Source organism: Nanorana parkeri, unplaced genomic scaffold (assembly GCF_000935625.1).
Source record: "Nanorana parkeri isolate BGI_ZX_2015 unplaced genomic scaffold, ASM93562v1 scaffold2353, whole genome shotgun sequence".
Taxonomy (NCBI): domain Eukaryota; kingdom Metazoa; phylum Chordata; class Amphibia; order Anura; family Dicroglossidae; genus Nanorana; species Nanorana parkeri.
The window spans coordinates 39209-53714 of NW_017308621.1; the positions used below are offsets into that span (position 1 = coordinate 39209).

General features: G+C 42.4%; 1 protein-coding gene across 1 annotated transcript; it reads right to left on the reverse strand.

Moving 5' to 3' along the window:
• Window positions 1-415: 415 nt before the first annotated feature.
• CARHSP1 (calcium regulated heat stable protein 1) lies at window positions 416-4141 on the reverse strand. Its single transcript, XM_018573378.1, has 3 exons — window positions 3951-4141; window positions 2746-2868; window positions 416-701 (listed from the first exon to the last, which is right to left on the reverse strand). Exons 1-3 carry the CDS (start codon window positions 4130-4132, stop codon window positions 539-541), a joined length of 468 nt encoding a protein of 155 aa, XP_018428880.1. The 5' UTR covers window positions 4133-4141; the 3' UTR covers window positions 416-538.
• Window positions 4142-14506: the final 10365 nt, after the last annotated feature.

Below are 14506 nucleotides of genomic sequence, written 5' to 3' on the forward strand. Positions count from 1 at the left end.
AAGCAATAGTCCATTTAATTACATATTGCCATTCAGCATCGAATGGCAATGTGTCATTAAATGGACTATTGCTTTACTATTATTGTGTGCTGAATTTAGAACATTCAGTGCTAAAATATATTTTAGTCCTTTGCAAAAGATGCTAGTACATAGTAAGTAAAGAGGTATGTAACCAGTATGGCGCCCAGATGAAAATATACCTGCAGCACTGTAGGTGAATGACAACAATCTCTACTCCTCATTTTAGTGCCAAACAAGCTTCTGAATTAGATAAATCCCTGCAAATAATGTGCAATAATTGTAAATGACTCAAACTTCAGTAGTTATCTTTATCACCTGGTTTTACAAATCAGATGATAGCGATGACATTAAAGATATAGTTTGAGACCAACAGAAAACTTTTTGGACCCCACTATAACCCTTTTAGCAGTTGCCATTTTATTCGGTAATTTATGATGTTAAAGAATAGTAACAAATATGAACATAAAAAAATAAAACTACAAAGGCATGTCAGTAGCAGTTGATGCGAGTTAAACATTTAGGAATCGATAATACGCCCAGACCATGTCTCATGCTTTGTTCCTGGAGCTAAATGGGTGATTACAACTTCTACAGCTTGACGTTTCTCATGTTTGGGTGGAATGGTGCAAAGCTTGTACGTGACTTCATCTCCTTCCACAGGGACATATTCTCCTTCAATACTGGTGTAAGAAAAGAAAAAAAAGAAGAAAAGCAAATCAGAGGTGCCTTAGGGTGTTCAGCATCACTGCCAAGCAAATGAAAGGTTTTTGAAATAGTTGAAAAGCAGGTCTACCTAGTACACAAATGGGAAACCATATGTCTCAGTTGAGGAACACATACAGGTTTCATCAAGTACCACCACCCATACAGCCAGGATATGCGGACTTGTAAAAGACTAATTGTTGGAGCACTCCAGATTTCCCACATTTTATGATAAGGAAAAAAAAACGGTCACTTGTTTATAGTGAGATAAATAAGAAATAGTGCATATAAACTTCAGGTTCCTTTGTCACATGCTTTCCAGCCTACCCTAAGCTGCTGTTCTGAAAGGGGGAAAAAAAAAGCCTCTCCCCCTTCTCCTCGTCTGCACTGTGCAACCTGTTTTTCCAGGGGTATTTTTTTTAACAATCTAACCAGGTAAAAACATGAATTTAAAAAATGCAAACCTGAAGAAAAAATAAATTGATCCCAAACCATTAAGATATCTCTTTAAATAGGTTAGGTGAGATGCCTATTAGACCACAGGCAAAAGAGAACACTAATTATCTGAGGGCCAGCAGACATGATATGCTGGAACCTTGTATGAATTACAAGGAGGAAAAGATACCAATAGTGCAACTTGCGTGGGAAAGTTTCTGCGGGGAATTGTCACATTCTAACTAGCAGGCACAAACATTATGCTTTGACTATCATGGGCTCCAGAATAAAATGGTTACATCTGAATATTCACTAAAAGAATGCTAGTTGCTGTTGGCAAGTAAATAAACTATATATAGTATAGTATATATAGTGCCTATAGTGTACATTATAGTACAGTGCCTATAAAAATAGGATTTTTCAGCTCACCATAAAATCCTTTTTATGGAGTCTATAAAAAGGGACAAAGGAAGTCATCACTGTTGGGTTATACTGTGCCTACAGGATGATAGGACACTGGAAAACAAAATTGTAGCATACCCCAGGATAAGCCTCAGTTTTGTAGAAAAGTAGTACGAAACGCATGATCATAAAACACAGGGCTTGCATCTGTGTCCCTCAATGGACTCCAAGAAACTGTTTTTATGGCGAGTACAAATATGCAATTTTTTTTCTTGTCCATTCAGAGACACAGGAAACAGGAAAGGTTGGAACCCGATCCTTGAGCTCAAACTCGAACAATGTCCCCGTCTCAGCCAACGAAAAATGGTGTAAGAAGCTGGTTCACCTTTACGGAGACCACCTGAAAAGCAGATCTCAGTCTGGACCACACCCAGACAATGGAGCAAAATCTCCATCTGATGAACTGGAGTCGGAGAGAGGGACAGAAGAATTAAATTCTGGACTAAACACCACCTTTGTCCTAGTGTAAGACGAGAAAGGGTTCTGTACAAGATAAGGCTGCCAGATCAGGCACCTGCCTCCTTGATGGTACTGAGGGCCAACATTTCCTAGGCTAGAAGCCTCATGCTTTGCACCAAGTGAATCATGCTTTCCACGTACAGTGATAGACCCTGCGAGAAGTAGATTTTCTGGCTTTTAGCATCATGGGAATAACCGATTCAGAAATGCACCAAACACATATATAATAATACTAGTTAAAAAAATGCAGTATAATTTTATATTATAAAAGAGGCAGCATCACTCATGGGAGCTGGCCGGCAATGAATTCTAATCCACATATAATGTACATACAGAAATGACCAACAAAATGATTTAATGCTCTATAAATAATGAATTAAATCCTCAACAGGACATAAATATAGATCTACATACTAATGCATCACATGATATATAGTGAAGAATTTTTATTATGAAGCAGGTTTAAATAATAATCCCAATAACCGTTACTGAACTGGAAGCCAGAAACCAATTTCCGATTGTAATCATGGGATAGTAAAGATGGGCCATAATAGTGTCAGGCTGTGATTGAAAACCAGGTTTCTTAATTGTGTATATAATAATGAACGATAATAAGTACTTGGACAATACATGCCTTAGCTGCTTTAGCAATGTCACAACACTTACTCAGAGATATGTAAAAACACATTAGGCCCTCCATCTTCAGGTATAATGAAACCATGTCCCTTAGAGCGGGAGAAGCATTTGCAGACTCCTTTGTAGACTGGTCCTTCAGATGCTCTTGCGGTACTGTTGCAGACACACAAAGTAAGCATGCATAGGAGCATAGAACGTCAAACAAATACTTTACATGCTATGAAAAAAAACACCTAAAAAGTCTATTTAGTCTAGTTTTCTCCTGCTCTTTAAGACTGAACTCCAAGCCGATATAAAAGACACATTAATGCAGTCCTGTATTCTTTAAAACTAGGAATACCTATAGTAGTATTGGTACGGATACCGGAACTTCCCGATTGGCCAGGAGAAACAGTCTCCATGCTCTCGTCACTCGATGACAAGGGAGCATGGAGACGGCTTCCTGGCTAATTAGGAAGCTAGGCGGCGAGTCATTACACGCTGCCTGGCTTCCTTAATGGGACTTTCAGTATCAGCAAGTACCGAAAAAAATATTGGTACTCATACTCGATATCGAAAACACGGTATCGGTGAATCCCTATTTAAAACATCATTGCATTCTTATACAAATCAGTGTACGTATCTTCTTAAATTGACATGGTATCAGCCTCTTGGAGTCCCTGTACAGCAGGCCTTATACCGGGGGGGGGAGGGGGGGTAAGGGGGAGCAGTACAAGTAGCCATTTAGGTTGCAATGCAAGGAGCATGCAGATGGGGGAGAGAACAAAAAGCCAGAGGATTAGCTCATCAGTCAGCTGCTTTGCTTTTCACTGACCAGTCATAGGATGAGGAGGAAACCTGTAAGTGTTATTGAACTGCAGTAGAGGACAATCCGGTCTCCTGCACTGCCAGACAGGATTGTGCTGTGTAGAAAAGCTGGGTAAAACTCAGAACAATAAGACAAATCCCTTGGCATGTGAACGCTTGTAAGTATCTCATCTGTGTATTTATCTGTTTGCCTGGAGTTCTGCTTGAAGTGCAATAACCCAAAACAAATGCATCTTCTACTGCTAACAATAGCTAACAATTCTGATTGATAGCTACATATATCGTAGTTGTATATAAGAATTAGAGCTTAAGAATAAGATTTTTTATTAAATGTTGCTAAAGGTTTTCCAGAACTGTTGATGCTGTAAACATTTAGGTCACTGCACTAGTAAAAGCCAAAATACATAGCAAATGACAGCATTACTCACGCAGAAAAAGTTCTTGTACGTCTAGTTGGGAGTGGGCTGGGAATGAGATGGCCTCTGATTGGAGATGAAGAGCGATCTCTAGTGGGGTTGGAAGCTGGTAAATTGAGGGTCTTTGGGGGCTGAGGCGATACTGGTGAATCGCTGGACGTGGCAGGAGCAGGAGAATTAGACGGAGATGACATTTCTGCTGTTTATCTGAAATGAACAAAAAAAACCCAATACAAATGATTTGATTTGAATCTTTGTCAGTTAGATGTCCTACTGAAATCTTACATGTGTAATAAAGCTGTAAAGCAGACATAAATGAAAAAAGTCATAACATCTAAGTAGCTGCAGTACAAGAACACAACATCAGGGGCGTGGCCTGCATCTCGAGGAGAATGGCCGCACACTAACTGAGCTCCGGCTACCCGAGATCTAAACGAAGCTCCATTCGCGTTCTTCCACCCAGGATGGTGAAGATTGGGCAACAGCAGACTGCAACCTTCGAACCCCTGCCTCATACCGCGCAGCTGAGTGGGCAAATACCGGACATTTTCCGCACACAGCGGCCTTCCGCCACCGGAGAGAGGCCTCCCAAGATGGCCGCGGGACCTTCCACCGCCGTGTCCCCTCACATGCCTGCTTCCATCTCGGGCACCGAACCGCCAGACTCCCACCCCTCCTCTTACCTCCAGCATCTGCAAACCCGAGAGAAAAAAACTGTCTGACCTGTTGGAAACTAAACTCCGCAGGGCATTTACTCTTAGAAACGGTATATATTATGAGGGGGGCAATAAGTGCGGGAAGCTCTTGGCAAGGGCGACCCGCGCTCAGAACCTCCGATCACATATTCAGGGCATCCGGAAGTCCGACACAGCGATAGCATCCTCGCCTCCGGACATTGTGGCGTGCTTCCAAAATTATTATCAGACGCTATATAACCTAGATTCATACCTGCCTGGTGACGAGGGGGCACAAGAGGCACGTCTAACGCTCATCAAAGCCTTTCTCCACAAATCGCAAATGCCCTCCCTAGAGGAACCAATCGCCCAATCCTTGGAAAAGCCCATTGGGGAAGAGGAGTTGGCTCTGGCCATTTCCCAAACCAAGCCTGGTAAGAGTCCGGGCCCGGACGGCTTCCCGGCACAATATTACAAGACCTTCCGAGAGACCCTTAGCACGCACTTTCTTTCGGCTTACAACGGTATACATGGCCAATCGGTTCTCCCGGCCCAAACACTAGAAGCACACATAACCGTCATACCCAAAGAAGGGAAGGACCCGAAGTTTTTTTTTGTTTTTGGTTTTGTTTCTTTTTCTTTCTTTTGGGATGTGATATGTTTGATCACATGGTATGTACTTTCTTTGTTTAATTTGCTCAATAAAACAAAAATTTTAAATGGAAAAAAAAAAAAGAACACAACACCAACGACTTTCAGAAAAATCAAAAAGTGAAATCATTCTCATCAGTCCAGATGCTTTTTTAGCAAATGTACCTATCCTATTATATTATAGTTAAATGTAAAATGTTAACCCTTGCAGTGTGGCTACCCCTGCACCACAGGGGTTAACTGCTCGTTTTTCTCTAGGGGCTCAAAGAAATATACTCACCTGAACCCTTCTGGCTGCTAGACCAGTCTCCGCAGCATCTTCTTCTTCCCCAGGATCCTTACATTAGATGTGAGAACACCAGGGAAAAAAAAACAGATGCAGCAGAGGGGGAAAGAGGTGAGCACTCATCACTGCAGGGCCATGGATCAGGCAAGTAGATCTTCTTTATTCCGGGCCCCTAGAGAAAAACAAGCAGTTAACCCTTGCAGTGTGGGGGTAGCCCCCCCTTTCTGGAGTTCTTCTTTAATACATGTCTAAAAGAGAACTATGGCCCAACCTGTTTTTGCAATAGTTCTCTTTAGGGTCACAGGAGGACATATACGAACGTCGTCATGTGACCCAAAACTCAGCATATAGCAGGCTATTGCATGACATCACAGAGCCGCGGTGCAGCCAGGAGGGATCCCAACAATATTTTACCTGCCCCCTCCAGTCAGCACTGGAGGAATGGAGAGGGGATCAATAAAGCCGACGTGTGACAGGTACAGTGTCACACGTCGGCTCTATTTATGGGGTGAGTGTATATCATTCTCCCCATAATTCTCCTTCAACACACCTAAGATATTTGACAATGCCCAGGCAAATGAAGCAAGTCTGTAAAAATAACAATTCACCTTTTCAATGCTTCTGCTGTCCTTTGTGAGTTGTACTGGAATAATTAAAGGCAAATTCAACATTTCTATTGCCCAATAGCATGTGCAGACAAAAGGCACTTTAATTTAATTTAGTTATAGCCAAGAAAGCATCCCAGCCACCACTAGATCCCTAGATGTGAATACATCCTAAGCTAGCTCATACAAGGCCTGCAACAGACACTGGAATGGCTTCGCTTATCTAACTAGAGAGCATTGTAGCTGGTCTCTCTGCTTCCTCCCAGCATACACCTGCTTTTGTACATGTATCCAGGGATTTCAACTAAGGCCCATGTATATAAATGATGACTCTAATGCCTCTTTTACACAGGTGGCATCCGTTCAATCAGCAGGGATTCCGTGAACTGATCCTCTACTGACTCAGAGCAGAATGAACAGATGTCACTTTTGAACTCCACCTATGATGGAGGAAAAAAGCTGCATGGAACGGATGCATGTTAGGGTAGCTGGATATAAACAGATGTGTCCATTTAGGGCCAACAGGGAAAAGGATGCAAATCTTTTTTTTTAACTAAACGGACTCCTAGGCAATCGGATAGAAACACAGACACATCTGTCTGCCCATAGAGTTGCACTGGGTTTCCGATCAGATCCCCTTGGAAAACTGACAAGTGGATCTGAATGGACTATTAGTGTGAAAGAGCAAGGCACTGGTTCAACCGGACATAAAACTCAAGTTAAATTTGACCACAGGTGTTTACTACACAATGCTTCTTACAGCTGGCACCTAACTTTCAAGGTTTTATCTAGTTGGTGTCAATGGAGCTGGTTCCAAAAAATCTAAATCCTGTTGACTTCTGGACTGGACAGACTGGCCCCTGAATTCCATATTAATCGGTCTACCCTGGTTTACTTCTTTCAACATGGTATTTTTGAATACATATTATATTACGCACACATACATACATATATATGTAAAGATGCCCCCCTATACCCGGGAGTGTTGGGTAATACTGAGGGCTCCAACAGACGAACAGTGAAATGAAGGCAAGTAGCAGTGGGGAGAGGGGAAGAAGAGCAAGAGAACCGTTCACATCTATAATATCTTTATTTTCCATCACTGCTAACCTCTGACATGATAAGTAATGGTTGGATATAATGGGGGGAATTTATCAAGACAGGAGCAGGCAAAAATCAGAAACAGTTGCTTATGGCAACCAATCAGCTTATTTCTTTAGTCTGTTCAGTTAAGCTTTGAAAATTAAAGGTGGATGCTGGTTGGTTGCCATGGACAGCTGCTCCAGATTTTGTCTGCTCCAGTTTTGATAAATTCCCCTCAAAGTCTTTAAAAGCTTCTAATCTCCAATATAGCACAAATGTAAGTGTTTAATGTCCTTTTCATTAGAGATGCACCAATATATCGGCCGAAAATTGCACTTTTGGCATAATGCCAAAAGTGCCATTTTCCTGCCGATACATCGGCGCATTCCTGCTTTCTTTCCTCCCCCCTGGGTGCTGCTCTGTGTCGCGTCGGGGAGGAGAGAAAGTGTGACAGCCTGCCGAGCGCTATGAGCGTCCGGCGTCTCCTCCCCCACCGCTCAGCATCCTATCACAGTCCGGCAGAGCAGTGTGTGGGTGGAGACAGGCCGGGCTGTCATAGGAGGCTGAGCTCTCCTCCCTTCACCACTCTATCAGCCTCCTCTGACAGTGTGTCAGAGAGGAGAGCAAGGTACACGTGTTTGCAGATAATTGTGGACATGATATGTGTACTATATCCTCAATTATGATCTACATCATCTCCTGTTCATTCATGATTGTAGTTATAGTAACCATACTCTGTCCTCATGTTATGAATGAACAGGAACACTCATAGTTGCTGTTCATTGATAACAGGGGATACAGAAAAAGAGATTGAGGACTTTGTGTCCTCAATCTCTTTTTCTATTTTCAACGGGAAATATCAGGGGTCTGTTTAGACCCCTGATATTTCCCAAAAGCCCCTAAAGTAAAGTAAAAAATAAAAATAATTTAATAAAAAATGAATAAAATTTTTTTTTAAAAAAATGTAAAAGTTTATCAAAAATAAAAATATTTTAAAAATGTGAACAAATTTAAAATAAAAAACATTTTCGGTATCGGTTTCAGCCTGAGAATTTTTTTTATTTCGGTTTTGTTTCGGTTTTAAAACTTCCATTTTGGTGCACCTCTATTTTTCATTTTTCTTTCATCAAGAGAAAACCAGTGCTGTAACACGGCCATTATTTATTAATGAAATATACAGGAATACAAATTCATGGAAAAAAAACGGTACAGCACAGAACATTTCGCTGAATGAAGAGGAAAAAATGTGTGTGGTGTAAAAAGGAGATGATACACAACAAAAGTCAGCTTAACCCCTTTTCTTACTAACAATTGTAGCCCAATCCAAAATGTAAAATGAGAAACTTACAAATGCTGATTGGCAGATTCCACTAAGATGGTCAGAGTTCACTAGTGCGTTACATTAATGAAAGCGGATTACTGGATCCAAGCACAACAAAAAGTTAAATGCACGTGCATGGTATTACATTGTATTAGCCAAATGTGCAAATGCAGGAAAACGACAGCAACACAAATTAACTTCCGTTGCTCTGCATAATGATTGCCGCTTCCTTTATCTTTGCAATGCCTAATTAAATAAACTCAGCAGTAATACACAACTGTCATTTAGTTTTGTGCCAACTCAAAAGATCATCTGTAGATGCAACATCTAAAAGATGTACCAGAGTTCCAAGCTCCATCCCTCATTAATCATAGGCATAAACATACCTCACTTGTCAACATGCCAAGCAATGTGGTCATTCACATCCTTTTGTTGCCAGACTTTCTATTGAAAGTGAGTCATGCAGGCATGGAAGAGAAATGGGTTTGATTTAAATCCAGTCCCTGCGGCAGCCTATACTTGTTATCTCTTAGCTCACTTGCTGCTATGTTCAGCAGCCAAAAGGGAAGAGAAATACTTGAAACGTTCAGGTATGGGGGAGTAAGCGATACCCTTCTTTACCTCCCATATGACAATGCTGGTGCTTGGAAATTGCCAACTGAGGCAGCCAGAAAGTCACATGGTGGTTGGGAAAGTCACCAGCCCTGGTTACACTCCAATTGTGAAAAGATTTTTTCTACTCACTGCATTGGCAAACTGTGTGGTAGGATAAAAACATCCCCTGGAAGTAAGGCCCATTCACCAGGATCTAGACGCTTAATGAGACACTTCCAGCACATCAGGCGACTACAGGTGCCACCCAGATGATAGAGATATGTCCCGGGCAAGAAAATGTGCAACTCAAGATCTATCCAATAAAGAAGACAAAGACCGATCGCTTAAAGTTCAAAGACAGTGATTGGGAACAGACCACGATCATATCTTCCAGGGGAACGGCAAAAAAGACTTCCCGCTTGGAAATATTAGAGATTGTAACCCCCACACCAGAAAAGCTTAGGTAGAATGTGCTCTCCGCAACTGCCTGTCCAACGACAACGAAGATATTGCATTGAAGAGAGATTGCCCGCTGCAGAATCCTAAAGAGATGATCCTATGGGACCACCACCGAGGAAACCATAGACCAAAAGCAACATGCAATCGCATGTATGGACGCCCAATTGCACAAACACAACAGGCAAACCACGGCTCGTAGGAAAATACACCCTGGCTTGACTCCAAACCTGGAGTAGGCACAGGGAATTTAGACAAAGGGAGGACAACGGAAAGATTCCTGGATGACCAGGACCCAGCCAAACCTCTCTAGGATGCACAGGGTAAACACCAAATTGGCAGCCAGGTAGGACAAGACCCTGCTCGGAAAAGGTCAGCCAGACAAGTCTGATCGAGATTCTCTGTTGCCCTAATTAGACCAAGAGTCCGAAATGCGAGCCAACCACAGATCCGCAAACAAGCAAAGACTGCTACCCACTCCTGAGGCAATCAGGTGGGGGCAAAACTTTAAGTGGACCAGGGAAGGATGGTTTGTTAGGTACCTGGCCAACTTGTTGCGCCTTGGAGACAACAAGATGCCAACAAGTGGATAAGGAAGGACCCTGCTTACGCCGAGGCTCCCCACCCTACTAGGCCAAGTGAAGAAGGTACTCCCACCACCAGCAGTTGATCGACAACATCCTCCATCGTTGTTACAAACAAGCAGTCACCCAAAAGCCCGGACCATCATCAGTCTTTGGGAATCTGGGCAGCAGACCAGTCCCAGAGCCACAAAAGAAGGCAAAGAATACCGCAGGCATATATAATGTAGACAACAGAAGTCCGGTATGCAGCAAAGCATCACACATACAAGAGACCGATGATCAAGTGAGCAGCCAGTTCCCAAAAAAACAAAAGACATCCGTTCACCTTCCAGACCCTGGCGCAAAGCTTCGCCAACTCACCAAAGGAGCCAGAGGATCTGACGGAGCATCCAGAGTCCTCATATTATGCAGTATGCACAGGTCATGCTGGGACTTGTAGCCCTCTAGTGCATAATATACAGCACGTACAGGACATGCTGGGACTCAGTCCTCCAGCGCAGAATAAGCAGTAAACACAGGACACGTTGAGACCTGAAGTCCACTGGAGCTTCAAGCATAGTGTATGCAGGGAATCCCAGAAACTTGAGCAGCACCTCCTCACCCGGAGCCGGGGGTGCCGATAGCCAGGGGGGACACTGACAAACTAGCCCAGTCCCCCGTGAGGAACACTCACAGGTTCCCCCGGATCCAAAAAGGGGCTGTTGCAACCAAACCCACACGTAGCTAAGGATCTGCATGCACTCGTAGGCTGAGCTGGGGAGACAAGAATCTATATTATCCATCCTGTCACCCAGCTAAGATGTTGATTGAAGATCAGTAAAAAATAAATAAAAATGAAGTAAAAGAACTAAGATACCGAGCAGGAAGCTAGGTCTATACTCCTCAATGCTAAACCACCAGGTGCAGTTTCACAGAGACTGCTAACACACACAAAACGTATAGCTTTTGGTGGAAGTGCAATTACATATGTAAAGTTTACCTTCAGGCAAACCACCACATGCACCATTGAAATACTTGCAGTGGATATAGAAAATCTACACACCCCTGTAAAAATGTCAGGTTTTTGAGTTGTAAAAAAAAAAAAAAAACATCAGACCAAAATAAATCACTTTAGAATTTTTGCCACCTTTACTGTGACCTATAATGTTTTCAATTTATTTAAAAGAACAAACTGAAATTGTTTAGTGGGGAAAAAGAAAAAAAAGAAGTCTTTATATAATAATGATAATCAGGGCTTGAAAAATGTGATGGTGTCTCACCAGTCAGTCAAAAATGTCACCAGTCAGCATGACCGGACTACAGCCTTGCAATTTATGTAAAAATTTGATGGGGCCAGATAGAGCTTTCTTTTGGAGGTATATAATCACCATGGGGGGGGGGAGGGTTTTTGTTTTTATTACCATATAATGAAAAAAAGTACCATAAATGTAAAAAAAAACAAACCAAAGTTTTCCAAACTAATCGATTATGAAAATAATCGTTAGCTGCAGCCCTAATAGACACGAAACATGTCAAGCCTTAAAATTGCGTGCGCCTGCAAAATCGCGAAAAACGCCCATAGGCGACGATTAAAACGCTTTTACTGCTCATCAGTTTAGTGATATCAGTGATTAATGGCCCTAAAATTATTACTCTCCGACGTTTGCGGCGATATGTAACATGTGCGGCACAATCGTCGTTTCGCGCGTAGGCGCACACGACGCATATATGTGGGGGCGGGGACTTAAATTTTTTATGCTTCATTTTTTTTATGGTTCTTTAATTTTTGTATTACTTTTTTTTTTTTTTACAAACAACTTTATTGCTATTACATGGGGGGCTAAGAAGCCCCCTATGTGATAGCCAATTTACATGACAGGTCCTCTTTATGGAGAAATCAGGGGTCTCCAAGAGCCCTAATGTCACCTAGGGACCCCCAGAGAAGCTGATGAAGCAGAGATCTGCTTCATCAGCTTCTCTAGCTGGAGAGTGACACTGAATGCAGGAAGTGATGTAATATACATCACTTCCTGCATTCGGGGACTGAGAGGAGATCAAAAGGGAGTTCGTGTACTGAACTCCCTTTGATCTCCTGTCACAGAGCCGTGCCGGTCCCGGCTGCATTGGGCACAGCGGATCTCGGGACCGGCAGTGCCAGCTGCTAATACAAGCGATCGAGCGTCTCTTAGAGCTGCTCGTCAGGCTCCACTGTCCTCTCATCACAGGGATGTGACTGTGTACAGAATTAACCAATCACATTTAAACTAATGTTAAATAGCACACACCAGCCATCAAAGTGACTTTGATTAAGGGCTTGTGCACACCCAGAACAGTTTGTTCCCAGGCCAGAACAGTTTGTTCTCAGATCCGAAAAAAGTATCCCAATGTATCCCTATGGTATTTCTGGGCTCTGTTCAGACCAACATAATACTGCTTGTCTTATTTTCTCTGGTCTGGAATGCACTGGCACGCATGGAAACGCATCACAAACGCATACAAACGCACTGGAAAGCTCATTTAAACAAAAAGGAAAAAAAAAAGGACTGCTTCGGAAAGCAGTAAAAGCACAGGAAAATGCAATGCACCAAGTTCCAGAACTGGTCCGGAAAATGGTGTGAACCTGGCCTAAGCCCAAATAAAGTTTAGCTGCTCTAGTAAAATTTTTCTGACAATTATTCAGTTGCCTTTTAAAGCAAAAGCCATGGTCCGCAAAGAATGTACAAAGCATCAAAGACATCTCATTGTTGGAATGTATCAGTCAGGAAAAGGGTACAAAAAATTTCCCAGGGCATTAGCTATACCACGGAATACAGTGGAGACAGTCATCAATCAGTGGTCGAGAAAATATGGCACCCGAAAAGCTACCCGAGTTCCTCCAGCCTGCTATTGGCTACTTTAAATTACAATAGCCTATAGCAGCCTGGCTATTGCACCCGCCCACAGCCTGCTGTCAATCAGCAGAGGAGGGAACTGAAGGAACCCGGAAGACGGATGCCGGCATCGGCCAGAGGACACAGTGTGGCTCGTAGGGACAAGGTAAGTAACGCACAGTGTAATCCCGAATGTGGCTCGTGGTTACCGCTTCTGGTACTGAAAATTAACCCCGAGCCACACTCGGGATTACCGCCAGGAAGGTTAAAGGGGGAAAGATCTATATTGTTGATTTAAGTAATTCGGTCTCAAAACTTGGTGTTTGTAAATATAACATTTTACCTTTAACAATAAATTGTTCATTAAGGCTTTATGATGGTGGTGAAGCCAGAATTACTGGCACCTATAGAATACTGTTACAACCGAGTCCCATGAGAGTCGCTGTGTCAAGTTGTATCCTATCCTGATGGGATATGACATATTACTGCAATTTACAATTAGAGTTAATATTTATTTTAAAAGGAGAACTATGAGGTGAGTGAAAAATCATAGTTTGAGCCGACGTGCGACAATGAAACTGTCACACGTCAGCTCAATAGATCGGGAAGTGAGCGAACACATACCGCTCACTCACTTCTCGATCATGTTCCTGCAGAGAGCCATGGCTGTCACTAACGGCTCCCTGCAGGGATTCCCCTCCTCCCCTGTCCGATCCTCCAGCGCTGACTAGCGGAACGGACGGGGGAGGGGGCGGGTACAGCTGGCTCTGCCTTTAGATAGGCAGAGCCAGCTGTCAATCACGCAGCTGGGTGGATCTCGACAGTAATGTTGGGATCCGTCCCGGCTGCCTCAGTCTCAGTGTACCGCGAGCTGTAGCTCGTTATATACGGAGCTTTGGGTCACGGGAGGACGCTAATTGGCACTGACCCCATAGTTCTCCTTTAACATAAAATTTTTGTAAATTCATCATTTATATTCAACATTGATAAACCTACTTTAATCACCTGCATGAAGTCAATCTAACAAAATGTTACTAAACATTATTTAACCCTTTCGCTGCCAAGCCCTCCGGACCGCTTTAAACCTCAGCTGGCCACACCATTTTTGCTATTTTTTCCATCGTTCTGATTTTCGACTGCTACGTTGCTAGCGTTTGTAAAAGACCATATATTTTCTGAAAGCACAGGCCCGGTAGAATAAAAAGATGGTGCTACTAATTTTAAAGTCCTGTGATAATTGCGCAAATGTTCATCAAATCAATATTAAACCGATAAAAATACACAATTCATTTAATAAAAGCACAGAAAAATCATTATCTGTGCACAAAAAAGCACTTTTCCGACAATCTAAAAAAGAAAAAAAACTGTATTAAGTCAATAACAAATATTTGTAAAATGTTAAATTGCGTCTTTTTGCAAAACAGTAAAAAAAAAAAAAAAAAAAAAAAAAAAAAAAAAAAAAAAA